At 37.5% G+C, this 15,762-nt stretch overlaps 1 protein-coding gene across 3 annotated transcripts in view; it reads right to left on the bottom strand.

Annotated features, from left to right (window-relative positions):
- Window positions 1–15,762, bottom strand: part of arid4b (AT-rich interaction domain 4B) — an 87,226-nt gene that overhangs the window by 3,460 nt on the left and 68,004 nt on the right. For 2 of the 3 annotated variants that reach the window (XM_051917134.1, XM_051917133.1), the window contains exons 17-23: window positions 14,714–14,896; window positions 9,235–9,319; window positions 8,850–9,054; window positions 7,155–8,315; window positions 4,092–4,202; window positions 835–1,023; window positions 597–743 (exon numbers count right to left, since the gene is read on the bottom strand). In XM_051917134.1, the coding sequence (XP_051773094.1) occupies window positions 597–743; window positions 835–1,023; window positions 4,092–4,202; window positions 7,155–8,315; window positions 8,850–9,054; window positions 9,235–9,319; window positions 14,714–14,896 (2,081 nt within the window). The remainder of the gene's footprint in view (window positions 1–596; window positions 744–834; window positions 1,024–4,091; window positions 4,203–7,154; window positions 8,316–8,849; window positions 9,055–9,234; window positions 9,320–14,713; window positions 14,897–15,762) is intronic. The other variant, XM_051917135.1, reaches the window with a different exon arrangement.

Raw genomic sequence — 15,762 nt, 5'->3', positions numbered from 1 at the left:
GATTTATTTACTAAATATATAAGGTGATTATCATTACTGTAATACCGTATTTTTTAAAATTATATTTTAAAAAAATTCACAATTTAAAAAATGTTTGCATAATGAAACATATATTTAGGGCCATTAAAAATTTTGTTGTTGTTGTTGTGAAATTATTAAATAATTCTCATTCTCAACAGTGATTCTCAATCTCATTACTGTAATACAGCTGTTTAATTACATATTTAATACATATTCATAAAAAAAACAAAAAACAATCTTGCATAATGAAACATGTTAGGACCATTAAGACTTTTTCACTGTGAAATTATATAATTACTTATTTAAAAACTATTTCTCATTATTCTCAATGGTGATTCTCATTAACGTAATACAGTAATTATATATATATATATATATATTTTAAGTTCTAAAATCACTAAAATACTGAATTATTTTTTAAAATTAAACAATAATAAAAATGACAAAAGCACATAACAAAATATTCTATAAAATAAAAAGCTAAGCAAAAATATTAATACTATAAAAATATATATAAATAATACTAGAATAACACGTGCTCCCACAAATTCACACATGACCACTAAAGCACTTACTCTCCCTCTCCTTCTTCTTCATGCGCTTCCGTCTCCTGTCGATGGAGGCCACCTCAGATTTGAGCAAGAGGTAGTGATTCCTGATGTCCTGCAGCTTCTCCTGAAGGAATGCTATCCGCTCTAGACTGCTCATCTTTTCCAGGTCCGCTGGATGAACAGGAGCGAAAGAAAGGGAAAACACGTCAGACATTCAAGGCTTATTAAACAGAGCACAAATCCTGCCGCTTCGATCACTTACACATCTGGAACGTCCACTTGGTCCTGCCGTGCTGGTCTCGGCTGTGGGAATGCTCGGGCTCGCCGTGCTTCTGGTACCTGTGGCCTGAGGGGGGCGTCCGGCTGGACTTCAGGTCGCTGCTGCTCTTGGACGAGGGGGATTTGGCAGTGCTGTCGCCGATGGACTGGTCCTCACTGTCACTGCTGTGAGCTGCACACAAACACTGAGCGTTACTGGATTATACGTTTCATACTGGCATTATTAATGAATGATTGAGTCTGATTTAAATAAGTCGTCTTCAGTTTGTCTGTGTGAAAGAAAAGCACTTAAGCTTTCTAAAAACTGGGATTTGTGCTTGTAAGTAGTGTTAATTTCGTTGACGAATAATTTGTGTCATAATTTTCGTCAACAACATTTTTTCACGGACAAAAACGAGACGATGGCTAAATAAAAATGTGTTTTGAATGACTAAAACTATGACTAAAATCTACTCTAATTTTTGTCAACGAATAAAAACGAGATGAAAATGATAGAGAGGGACGATTTGGGAAGATATCCAGTCAGGACTGCTGTCCTGTGTGGAAGATGCGCACGTTTGAAGTGTAACGTGCTGATCTAACCACGGGAAACACGGCGCTGTTGCGCACTCATCCAGCAGCACTTCAGACTGCTTCGCAATTAATGAATAGCTCACATTTATGCCAAGCGAATGCTTATGAGCTAATGTTGATGAATTATGACAATGTTTACTACACAATGTTTATATGGTAGTATGTTTTAGACGGTTGTAAGAATGCATATTTTATCTCCCTCATCTGAACTTAAATGAGCAGCCTGCAGACATTTCAGAATAAGAGTCTGGTTTATAATTATTATTTTTTCCTGGTCGTTATTGTTATTTTGTTTACACAACAAACTGTATTTAATTTAATTGAATTTCTATTTAATTCATAGTAAACTACTGTATCTTCTGTCACAGGAAGGAAAGACTAAGAACATTATTTGACACATTATTCAATATATTTTACAAGTATAAGGGTTATTATATAAAAAAAATCTTCTTTACTTGAAATAAACGTTATTTTATTTCATCTAGTTTCCAAGCTTTGGCTCAACCTGATGTACTAAAATAACTAAAACAGAAATAAAAAACTATAATGACATTTAAAAGCAAAAACTAAAAGACACAAACACAAAAAATTACTAAAACTTTTAACTAAAATTACAATGAAAGCAGAAAAACTAAAAATCAAATCTAATCAAATTTTTAAACAAAAACTATAATAGTACCTCAACGATAAGTGTGTCAATCCCTGACAAGTACTGAATTGAGCTCTCTTTCGTGTCTTTTTGCACTTGAACGGTCAAAAACCGTCTGTTTTGGCAAGTAAAGTACAGCTGGTTGTCTTCAGTGAACATAAACAGTTTGGAGAATATCAGATCAGTGTATTGGATCTGCGTATTCTTAGAGAAATGCTTAATGCATTACAATTTAACTAAATTAGATTTTAGTTGACTAAATCTACTGTAGATTTAGTCGACTAAAACTAGACTAAAACTAAAACAATTTCCGATGACTAAAATATGACTAAAACTAAATCAAAATTTGCTGTCAAAATTAACACTGCTAGCAATTAATTAGTAATTAAAACTATAATAAAAACTCATTAATAGTTAATTTTACATTTTTATGCTTTAAAGAAAGTAAATAATTTTAAAATAAAAACAGTCAAAATTAAACAATGATTCAATATTTTATTCAGTATTTAATATTTTAAAGATTAAATATTTTATTTTATTTTAAAAAAGATTAAATATTTTATTTTACTTTAAAAAAGATTAAATATTTTATTTGTTGTTTTATTTATTGTTAAAATATTGAAATACTAAGTTAAAACCTCAGACCTTCTACCAGTGCAGTGAAAGTGGGAAAAAAAACATCAATTGTACTAATAGTTAATTAATAATTAAAGCTTTAAATAAAGTAATAATAATAAAGTTTTAAATAAAGTAATAATAATAATAATAATAACGTTTTAAATAAAGTAATAATAATAATAATAGCAGCAATAACAACAACAACCATAATTGTGTTAATAATAATAATTTCATTACAACAGATACTTTTAAAATAAAAAGCTAAACTAAACTAAAAACAAAATTAAATATTTTATTTGTTGTAAAATTACTGGAATACTAATTGCTTAATATTAAGGTGGTACTTCAAGTAAATATTTTTGGTCAAACTCAGTGTTCTTCCTTCAGTTTTCAGCCACACCAGACATTATTATTATTACTTAAATTATTTAAAAATATTTAAAATTAATTATTAGCTTCAATTATTCATTAACTATTAGCACAATTGATGTTATTATAATTATATTCTGAATTTTTTTTCTTTTTACAATAGTAATATATTTCTGCAAAAAATTTATGTCTACTGTATACAAATCTTCATAATAACAATAATAATACAATTAACATTATATTACATTACAATAATCTAACCAAGAAAAAAATGCTCAGAATTCACTTTCAGATTCAAAGAAAACTCGACTCTTTTTGGTAACACTTTATATTGACAATCCACTTTAGACATTCAGTTATCTGTAAGTAACTTTGTAACTCCATGTCAACTAGCAGTCATTAGAGTATCAGTAGACTGTCTGCTTAATATCTGCTAACTCTTTATTTTGATGCTCCCAACAGACATTCTGCTGACTATAAGTAACTTTACAACTTCATGTCAACTTACTCTACTAACCTGAACCCTATAACAATCTACTAATACTCTAATGACTGCTAGTTGATTGTAGTTAGCAGAATGTCTAAAGTGGACTATTGAAATAAAGTGTAATCCTCTTCCACACAGTTTATATTTTTCATATCAACTGAAAGTGGTTCTAGTTCATTTCTTTTAAAGAGGACTTAAGTGTAAAAAAACTTGAAGCAGCATCTGTTGTTATTGGCAGAAGAGTGTTAGCAAACCATAACTTCATTCTGGAGACAAAAGCATCACTTAAAGTGAGATAGTGAAGTCACCGAACTCCTACAGCTGTTCATCACAGAAGATTACCACACTGTCTCAATGATAAACACACTCAAGAAATGGATGTGCAGAGACACTTGAGCACGTTCACATCCCTGCAGGAATACAGGACTGACCATCTGAAAGCACTTTCTGTAGAAATCTCGCTGAAGTGCTTGTGCTGAAGCTTAGCAGCGCTCCGTTGACCTCTCTAAAAACATAAAAAGCATGAGATGTTGATTTCTGGTACCTGGTTTGCGGTTCTTCTTGGGATGTAAGCTCAGGTTTTTATGAGTCCGCTTGTGTTTCTTTGATGCTCCGCCGCCTTGGGACTCTTTGTGCCGCTTCTGACTGGATGAGGCTGTGAGACGGGAGAGATCCATTTCTAAATCATTTCTTGGTGCCTTTGACGATATCAAGACGATAATGGGTCGTTTTCACATTAATCTATATTATTATTAGTATTGCTATTATAGTGCTATATTATTATTAAATTAACATTAGGACCTACAATTCATTTTAAATTTTATAACGACATCACCACATAACCTTGCGACTCCGACACGAGCATATGAGGATTGAAGACTCCTCAATGAAAACGTTTTTAAAACATACTACAAAACTACATTCCACATCAAAGTTGAATTGCAAGGCGATCTATTCACAAATTGTCAATAGTGCTTGTTATAAAAGAGACGCATCTTTCTTACACAGTTGTTTAAGCCAAGATGAAAACGGCATTGCTGTTTGCCAGCATTTTTTGTTTCAATAGCATATTCACAAAATATTTAATGACACTAATAACAATACAATTACAAATTATTATTAGTATTAATTATATTATCACTAAAATTATATAGGCTTAGCTAACAGTCTTTAGGTCCGAACACAGCAAATCAGTCATCTGTGAAAATCAAAAGCAGCTTCAAACAACGCATAAAAAACGTATGTTCAGCGAGAAATATCCTATTAAGCCAGTAAACTAAGATATATAATACCGTTATCAGCACTGAGGTGGATTCATCTCATGCGCCTTTAATGCAGCGACAGATGCCAAAAGTTTTGCTTTCACTTTCACTATCCGTTTAAAAGCTAGATTTTTTGCCCCTTACCCCAATTTCTCCCATGTAAACACATTAACTTTCGTTCTTTGGGATCATTGAAGTGCACATGTGATAGACTGTATGACAGTAAAAGCGCATCTCCGCAAACTCTGACTCTTTCTTGAAATGTACAGTTAAAATGCGCGCTGCATAGCCTACGTAACGGCATGACGCATGATTAGTAAATATTAAAATTAACATTAAATTAGACAAATAAATGCTTTAGAAGTATATTTCATTGTTAGTTTATGATAACAAATATAGTTAACTAATGTTAACAAACTATTGTAAAGTGTTACTGGAGTATTTTAGAACTAATGTAATAGAAAATAATTTTTATATTTAAATGTAAAAGAAAATTATTTTTGTGGAAACCGTGACACTTTTTTTCAGGATTCTTTGATTAAAAGAAAGTTCAAAAGCATTAAAGGGTTAGTTCACCCAAAAATGAAAATAATGTCATTAATTACTCACCCTCATGTCGTTCCACACCCGTAAGACCTTCGTTAATCTTCGGAACATAAATTAAGATATTTTTGTTGAAATCCGATGGATCAGTGAGGCCTGCATTGACAGCAATGACATTTCCTCTCTCAAGATCCATTAATGTACTAAAAACATATTTAAATCAGGTCATGTGAGTACAGTGGTGGGACCGTATGAATCTTTTGTGTCGAATCAGCGGTTCGGAGCGCCAAAGTCACGTGATTTCAGCAGTTTGACACGCGATCCGAATCATGATTCGACACGCTGATTCATAACACTCCGAAGTTTAATGAAGCAGTGTTTTGAAATCGGCCATCACTATATAAGTCGTTATTTTGTTTTTTTGGCGCACCAAAAATATTCTCGTTGCTTTATAATATTAATATTGAACCACTGTACTCACATGAACTGATTTAAATATGTTTTTAGTACATTAATGGATCTTGAGAGAGGAAATGTCATTGCTGGCTATGGAGGCCTCACTGAGCCATCGGATTTCATCAAAAATATCTTAATTTGCGTTCTGAAGCTGAACAAAGGTCTTACGGGTGTGGAACGACATGAGGGTGAGTAATAAATGACATTATTTTCATTTTTGGGTGAACTAACCCTTTAATTTGAAATAGAAATCTTGGTTACACTTTATTTTAAGTTACATTGTATTTAAATAGGTATTGAGTAATGTTAATTAACTACATGCACTTACTATAGAGTTACAGTTAGGTTTAGGGTTCCTTGTAATTATGCATAATTTGCTGTTATTACGTACATGTAGTAATGTGTAACTATGTCACCTTAAAGAGTTAGTTCACCCAAAAATGAAATTTCTGTCATTTATTACTCACCCTCATGTCGTTCCACACCTGTAAGACCTTTGTTCAACTTCAGAACACAAATTAAAGATATTTTTGATGAAATCCAAATATCTTATCCCCCATAGAAAGCAATGAAATTACCACATTCAAGGTCCAGAAAAGTATTAAAGACATTAATGTGACTGCAGTGGTTCAACCTTAATGTTATGAAGCGGCGAGAATACTTTTTGTGTGCCAAAACGAAACAAAATAATGACTTTATTCAACAATCTCTTCTCTTCTGTGCCATTCTCATACGTTGTTTACATTCAGAGCTTCCAGGTTCTACATCTGAACGCCGGCTCCTGCGTCAGCATCACAAATGTGCGTTGTGCTGATCACGTGAACAGCGTCAGCCAATTGTGAGCCGGCATTCGGATGTAAGCACGGAAGTGCTGCACTCAGTAAACAGCATAGGAGAAAGACGGAAGAGACGAATTTGTTGAATAAAGTCGTTATTTTTGTTTTGTTTGTGCGCATAAAAAGTATTCTCGTCACTTCATAACATTAAGATTGAACCACTGCAGTCACATGACTGTTTTACCAATGTTTTTAATACCTTTCTGGACCTCAAAAGGTGCAATGATGTTACTGCCTATGTGTAGTTCAGAAACCCTCATTTCATGATTTCATCAAAAATATCTTAATTTGTGTTCTGAAGGTCTTACGGATGTGGAACAACATGAGGTTGAGTAATTAATGACAGAAATTTCATTTTTGGATGAACTAACCCTTTAATTTAAAGTGTTATCGAAATCTTTTGTATTATAAATGTCACTTTTGATCAATTTAATGCATCCTTGCTGAATAGAAGTATTGATTTCTTTCAAACATGTTTTCAATATAATTTCTACAAGGACGCTCTGGTACCTTTGGCTTTCTGCTCGCTCTCCTGCTGGCTGCTGTTGCTGAGCGTCAGGCTGCAGTTGCTGTTACTGTTGCAGGACAGGTTGCCGTCGAAGGCTTTGGAAGGGGAACCTGCCCCCTCCTCCTGATGCATCTCCTGGATCTCTCCACCTAAGCTCTCCACCTCCACTGTGCTGCTGTCGGACTCGCTGCGCCCCCCTGCCCGCTCCTCAATCAGAGGTCCTTCAGGTAAAGAGACGGCTGGAGGACTGGCGGGCAGCTCGGCGGGCGGCGAGGGCGCGCGGATCTCGGCCAGAACCTCGGCGGGTCCTTCGGCCACGGCGGGCGACTCGGGAGTAGTCGGAGGCGTGTTGAGGACTGAGTTGGTGCCGCTGCTGGGATGCTCCTGCAGCTTCTCCTCTGCGATCTCCTCCTCGTCCCGCGCGGGTTCGGTGCATGCGTCGTCCGGAGCGGTTACCGCGGGTGGAGGAGAGTTGGCCGCCTCTGTGTCAGAGTCTGAAAACAACTCTTTCAAAGTCTTCTTGGGCCACTGAACTTGGATGCTGGACCAAACGTCCTTCTGGCCTTTGGTACGACAGCTGGGCGACCTTTCCTCAATCCCTACAGATATTTTGGCTCTTTTCTCTGGGATTTCCCAGAATCCTGAATGTCCGCTTTTATTTTTCTCCTTGACGCCGTTGTATTTCTTCGAAGGCGAGCTCTTGGATTTCGAATGCCCTTTTGGGTCTTCCTTGGGTTGAAGTTCTGTTGCTTCGTCTTCAGAACTGCTTTCGCCTCGATCCTCCACCGGGCTTCGTTCTTCCAACTTTTTCGGCGAACTAGTTGGTAGCCAATCGCCGCCTCTACTGCTTCTAGTTTTGCCTTTCGCTGGGCTTTTCAAGCTGCGTTCGCCTAGAACTTCTGCTTTTTTTCTTCTGCCGCTGGACCCTTCCACGTCCACCTCAAACTGGCCCTTCCTCTTGCCCGATTCTGGGCCGTCCTGAACGGTGGGTTCCTCGTCCACTACTGTGGGAGCTTTGAAGCCTTCAGACGGGCTTCCGCTCTCCCAGTGCTCTGGAGGACCTCCTTTCCGAAGTCTCACTCGTCCTCCTGGATGATCGTCTTCATCATGATCAGCGTCACCATCTTCTTCTCGTTCACTGTCATCTGATGAGCTTTCTGAGCCTATGGGAAACAGAGGTATGGACATCAAACATTAACTCAATGGTAAATTAGACCATAACAACATCCTTGTGGGAACCCTGTTAGAAACAAGTAAGCTTAAAGGTGAAGTGTGCAATTTCCCAGGCACTAGTGCAGGGCTCAACAATGAGGACTGCCCGATGACCCTCTCTTTCCAGAAGAGGGCGGAGCTTTAACAGCTCACGCTTCGGTTGCTCAACAACAACAAAGCTGGAGAACCTCACGCAGCCAAAATGAGGATTGTCAGTAACGGTGTTCAGCCTTACATTGTTCAAACCGGAGTCGACACTGATGGAGAGACTCAGGAAGAAGTTACAACTTTTAGGACGTTTCTGAATGGTTAGTGGATAAATTTATGTAGTTGCTGTGGAGTTGATTCAACTCATCGACTAGCATGACCATAATTTTGGCAGGGCAAGTAAAAATTTTAAAACAAAGCTTTTTTGTATTAAAAAATTGCACACTTCACCTTCAAAAAAATATGACATATTATAAGACTCAAGAATATAAAGGTACCTGGGAGGCCGTTGAGAATGGATGTGATTTCTATGGGCTTGACGGGCGCCTGCTGGTTTCCCTTATCACCACACTCATCCATCTTTGAGAAAACATCACTGCCGGAGTTCGGTTTGGACAATCGATTGATGCGATTTCTGGATGAAGGAAGATCCTCTCTGTCGGTCAGTCTCTCTATTCGGTCTCTTTCTCGCTCTGCTTTATTCTGTCATTAAACAAAGTGGACAAATTAACAGTGTAGCCCCTCTAAATAAGAATATACATGAAGAATACACTATTAAAATGTACATGAAGAATACATGAAGAATACATTCAATTAAAACTGTGATAAATGTGCTGAACTCATTTTCATAAGGGAAAAAACCAGAAAAACTTCAGACTGTACCTTTATTTTTTTGCGGTGCTTTATTTTGGGGACATTCTTATTGGCTGGCCTGACAATCTTATCAGCTTTGATCCACTCGTCATACCTGTTGAGAGAGACAGACGGGTCAACATTTACTAATTAATGTGTCTCCAAAACGAATAAAACTCTGCGTCTTGTTGCAATTATGAAATGCAATGTTCAAATATTGAGAAATTACCTTGTACAAGTCACAATTGCAAGATATAAAGAAGAAACACACTTTGCACAAAAAACAACAGCTGCGTTTACATGGACCCTAATAATCCATTTGTAATTGGACTAGTAGCACAGTCGGAAAAATAAAAAAAAAGTGTCACATGTAACCACGCCAATTGGAATGAATTGTAAGGGGTGGTTTAAACCTTTCCTAATCCGTTCGATAGGACATTTAAACACTTGATCGGATTGAAAACTGTAACTGGAAAGTGCTCCGCATGTGCAGTGATGTAGAAATGGCGTAATGATGTATGACGTGTGGAACAAGCTGTTGTTGTTGTTGAATATTGTGTCATCAATGACTGTCATGTCATTCTAAAATTCTCATTCCACTCATCATCTGTGAAGTGCTGCAGGAGAATGTCGTCCCAGCAGTCTTTTCTTCAGACTCTCATCGTTTTTGCTACTTGATACATGTAAGCAGCACGGCACAAATCTTCATGTGCTCATCGCTTCCTAATCAGGACCCGAAATAGATAAATATTAAGCCCGCTTTTTAAAACAAAGAAAAAAAAGATGACAGGATGATGGTTAGTATGAGCCAACAGCGGGAAACTCTGTATATTCGTGCAGTGTGTGCATGTCAAAACATCAATTTCGATTTCAAGCTTGTGACATAAACGCGAACATCAACCCGATCACTTTATTAAGCGTTCATGTAAACATGTAAAATGTTCAGATTCATCACCTGAAACAAAAAGTGTCCATGTAAATGTAGCTACTGCAAAAGAGAGACAATATACTGACTAGTCTAAGACATCAAAGCTGCGGCAAGATGTTCAGAAGATCCTGCTCTATTTTGTCAGCAACATAGAAATTAGTTTTAATCTCAGCGCTTGTACAAATCGGAAATATCCACACAACACAAATAAACATCTGAGAAGTAAAACTTGAGCATGTCATGATAACAACTGATAACTGATCTCTGTCCTAGCCCTAAGGGTTATTCATACCGACAGCAATTTGCAATGGCAAAACACCCAGAAATCATTCACTTTCAATGAGAGCTGGAAGGAAAAACATATATGGAATTGAGCAAAGATGGCAACATGCAAATTGTGTAGTTTGGTTTCAGATGGCGGCTGAAGAACTGAGATGAACAGATCGACCTCTTGAGATACAACTCCTGATACGGGTCGCTGTAGTCAAGTAAATGGCAGCGTGTATGCACTTTCATGCCTTATTAGTCTCTGATAAACTATCAGGCACAGAAAAGTAGCCAAAATGCGTTAAATATTAAAAAAAGCACACCTGACTTCTTTCTATCAACCAACGTTCTTCCTCTGCCTCATATATACATGATAATAAGGGTCTGTTTTAGTCAATCACTAATCTGAACCGTTTCCACAGGACGATAAGTCTCAGACACACACAACAGATCGCACACAGTCCACCTGATGCATGTTGCACACAAAACTAGAAAGCACTCTGTCAATCTGGCAAGTTCACAAAGTACCAGTTTCATATTACAAGCACTAACTGCTTAAACTACCAAAGTTTCCCAGATTAGTGCATCAAATCCCTGAAAGGTACTCAAAGTTTTGAGGCACTTATTGGTAAACTAGACATCCATGAGCAGAACTGCATCAATTACACGGGGTGTGACGAGACAGTTAGCTCACGAGACAAGACACGAGACTGAGTTCATGAGAACAAGATGAGACGAGATTTTTACAGTATTTTTAAGAAATCCTCAATGATGAAATATGAATTATCATATGCAGTAAAAGACAATACTCAAGCACTGTAAAAGGTTTTGCCACAAACTCAACTGTCTTCTCTCCTTTATGATTTTATATGAGTCTTTTCAGACCTAAGAACTGTACATGAATTATGAGCTTCTACAACTTTTGACCTCCTAACTGAACTCCTTTCCACAAATTGATCATAGAAATAAAAACAGGATAAATAAAAATGAAAAACAGTTTTCTCTTACGGGGCGTTCACACCAGACGTGACTTGAGCGAATAAATCGCGCTACTCGCGCGTAGTTAGACGCTTGAACATTTTGAGTTTACTTGCTTCATTCGTGGTGAAATTCACTTCACAACAGACGTGAATTCTGCCAGGCGGCTCCAGTCTCGTTGCGAAATGGCTGACATGGATTTTGTTGAGAGGGTAGCTGCACTTTATGTGCTATGGAAGTTTGAAATATGGCGAATAAGCTCAATTTGCCGCTTTGGCTAGCTTGTAGTCTCAATATGTATATATATAGCTCAAATTGAGTAAAGACCTCCTCACTCACTTTCTATCGCGTCTTTGTATTGACTTATCATGTAAATCACTTGCGCTTAACGCTTCATTCGCGTCTGGTGTGAACACACCATTAGTCTTAAGTGCAAACAATAAGTGCAACCATAATCAAAGTACTCTTTCAATATTCAAAGTGCAAAAAGAGACGAAATTTCTCTTCAAGCATGAGATACAGAGCTAAGAGATGGTTACAACTACACAGCCCAGCCTAAGACAGCTTTCATATTGGGAGATATTTGCATAAATCAGGGAGCTGCTTTCAAAAAGCAGGGTATTGAAATCGCGTTTGAATGCACGTTCGCGTTTTACTTTCGCTTTCGTGATCATGCGTACTCTGTGAATAGTGAGCGGCGGTGCTGAGAGTGAATTCTACAAGATAAGATATTTATCAGACTCTTAGGCTCTGTTGTGCAACGAATCCTCCGCCATGGTCTTGTCAGTCATCTCGTCACTTGCTCTCATCACGTGATCAGTGAACTCTGATTCCTTCTGCAATATGCAAGACTCTGCTGCTCGTGAGCTGGATAAGATAATTCCGTTATCCAACTGAATTAAATGGTTTTTATTTCTTTAAAAAGCAAAACGACAGTGGACAGCTTTTCATTTCGATGAGAAATCTCATCAGATTTTAATTTCATAAGATCTCGTGGCACGAGATCTCGTCACACCCCTAGGGCAGAAATTTGGATCTACTAATTTGCATCCACTGCATTGTTATTTAAACACATTTCCACATATTAAGTCCAAAAAAGCTGTGGTTGGTCACTTGATGTGTGTGTCAAACTGCTATAGAGAGCTGCAGTGCTACTGTATTTTTGTAGGCCAACCCGTACGTTTGCATCACCCTGGTTCCCTCGACAAATCCCAATAGATTCTGGGTTTTGGATTATAAGAACTGTGACCAACAAAAGTTTATGATTCTTACACATTTTATTCATCATGATAATCTTCACAAATGAAGCCTAAAACAATCAGCAGAAATAAAAAGCTAAACGTAGGCTATGAACGAACTACACCACAGTGACCAACAGTAAAGTGCCCCATTATACTTTTTCGAATATTACCTTTCATGCAATGTGTAATGTAGCCGTCTGTGAATGTAAATGATATGCAAAGTTGTGAAACCAAAAGTGCACCATAAATAAAGTTATTGTCTCTCAAAAGAAAGAATCGACTCTGAACCGCCTAAACAAGTTGTCAGGAATTCAAATCCCACTTCTGTGACGGCCACACGTCACTGGGTAACACATTTGCCTAATGCCCACCTACGCTCTACGTTGTCCGCCCACGAATAACTTGACCCACCCTCAAATGCTGTAGCTGGTTCGTGTTGTTTATATGTTGATAAGACGCTATTTTCTGCTCTGCAAGAGCAAATTCTCTTTGTAAACACTTCCAAATGATGAGGATGTGAAGAGTCAGTGGTTAAAATTACCACAGCAATACAACAGCAGAATAACCTTTTAATGATTGCTTCTCAAATCTCCGTGAGGTCTAAATGGGATTTACAAAATGCTTATGCATTAAAGATGGGACAGTACTCAGAATCACAACCTGTAAGTATGATTAATTATTGATGTACATATTTTCCGGCTAAACTCACATTATTACCCTCTTACTGAAATACTTCTGCTAATCATCTGTGTCCCACTATTACCTAAAACTGTGTCCATTAATGCAGACTGTCTGTTGTTCTTTCTACTCTGAGTCATGATAAAGGATGGAGCAAGATATGTTTAACTTCACTGTTAATGATACAGTTGATAATACAGTTCTCACATGTGCACCGCAATAAATTAGAAATGCACACATCGGTTTGTTGATGGATGTACACTTGTTAATGCTGATGGTGAGAAATTACAGTTGAAACATCTCATAATGTATGTGTATCACTGAGAAATGTCCTGCTCAAGTCGTTCTTGTGATGGAGGATCTGGTTGAATAACTAGTTCTTCCAATATTTCATCATCGGACTCATGCTCGGATTGATATGGTATATGATATGATATGGTGTGTCCAATCGCTGAGCTTTAGGAAGCCTCCAGAGCTGAAGTTAACGAGCGTTTCGTTTCCGACTTGCGCTGTAAGCGGCAGACCAATCACAACAGAACTACAAGATAAGACATTTATCAGACGCTTAGGCTCTGTTGTACAATGAATCCTCCGCCATGGTCTTGTCAGTCATCTCATCACGTGATCAGTGAACTCTGATTCCTGCTGCACTACTTACGACTCTGCAGCTCGTGTTAAATGAGCTGGATGGAATTGAAGTGACTGTTATCCAGCTGAATTAAATGTTTTTTATTTCTATAAAAAGCAAAACGAATGTAAATGTAAATGAAACATCACAACTTGGAAAGCAGGGATTTAGAGAGACTGATTCACCCGACAAATCGTTTGAGAATCACTGAAAAATGTGGTGATGTGCAATGTATATTATGAGAAAATGAAAGTGTTTTTTGACCTTTGATGCATGTAATCCTGTTGGAGACCTCCAAAACAAAATTAAGAACCTTTAAAATAGCATAACAGGGGCACTTTATGCTTCAACAACTCCTTCAGTCTTCATTTAAAAAACATTTATAATAGTTTGCAAGAGTGTGATTATAAACAACGTGTAGTTGAGTCTTTCTGTTCAGCATGATGACGTTTAATGTCCCTGACAGCATCTGTAGTCTCATGTTCGCCTTTTTCAAGACATGTAAAAGCTTAAAACAAAAATTCACAAGTGGGTATGTACTTTATGTCGTGAAAAACCTAGAGCTTGTGTTCACCACAGACCTTATTTCAGGCATTTAACCCATTCAAAAACCCACTGACTTCAGGACGATGGAACGGGAAGTGCGAAAATGCTCGTTTCCAGGTTTTGGCCTACAAAAACTCTATATGCACCAGACTTTCTGACTCCAGGACTATAATCAGCTTGGCGCTACCAAATTGTTGGTAAATGCAAACAAATGAGGCATGAGTTCCCAGGGTCCTGCCTTACCTGTGGTTCCAGCCACAGTAGTGCACCAGGTAGAGCACCTCTCCCCCCTCCAGGTCTGACTCTTTCACAGTGGCATCGTACGTCTTCTGATTGCGGCCTCGCCCATACCTCACCTGCACCTTCATCCCAGGAGGGTAACACTCACACTCCTCCCCTTCCTCCCACTCCTGACTGCTGACATCCCTGCAAGAAAGACAATTCAGTACTTCCTGTTTGCTGACCCTAGGCTTCCCCACAACAGCCCTCCCCAAAAAACCCACGCTGAAAGCTCGCTGTCTCAGCCTAGTGCTTCTGAAATCTAATTATCCTCATCTTTCCCTGTCGGATAAGTCTAACAATCCTCCTTCATTGGAGGAAGACATTATGGGGTCATCAGCCGGCTGTCTGAACCTCAACCTGGAATATATTAAAAAGCTGGTCTAAAACATCTTCCTGATTCGTTTAAAAGGAACATTTTCACCCATAAATGAATCTGTGTCTTCATTTACTCACCCTCACGCTGTTGCACATGAAACCTGTATTTCTTCCATTTGAAGAATCTCAAGCTGTTCTTTCCATATAATGAAAGCATTGGCTGTCAAGCTCCAAAAGGACTGAAATAAATAAACATGCTCTATACGAGTATTCTGAAGCCATACTGTTTTGTATACCAAGTTGTAATCTCTTCACTGCACTCCAACTTGGATGATTCATGATATACGCAAAACTAGTTTCAGAAAACTTGGAATATCAAATACATCTATAATATCTGGATAAAGATAGCTATCCGTCTGCATTGCCATTCAGGTCTGCTGGAAACATGTGACAAATCACTCTAGAGCTTGAGGAAAATGACATCAGTGATTGGACAACGCTGAGCGGACAGCTGATGGCAGTCTCAAACTCTTCACTGCTAACTATCATGAGCTGTAATGTCAAAAACAGCAGACAGAGAAAAATACAGGTCCATTGTAAGGTCTATCAAAAATAATCATGTAATTTATTATATATATATATATATATATATATATACACACATATTTTATATAATGAAATCTGTTAAAAATTAT

This window comes from Ctenopharyngodon idella, chromosome 13, assembly GCF_019924925.1.
Source record: "Ctenopharyngodon idella isolate HZGC_01 chromosome 13, HZGC01, whole genome shotgun sequence".
NCBI lineage: Eukaryota > Metazoa > Chordata > Actinopteri > Cypriniformes > Xenocyprididae > Ctenopharyngodon > Ctenopharyngodon idella.
The sequence above is the reverse complement of the archived record's forward strand: the minus strand, read 5'-3'. Positions and strand labels throughout refer to the sequence as shown.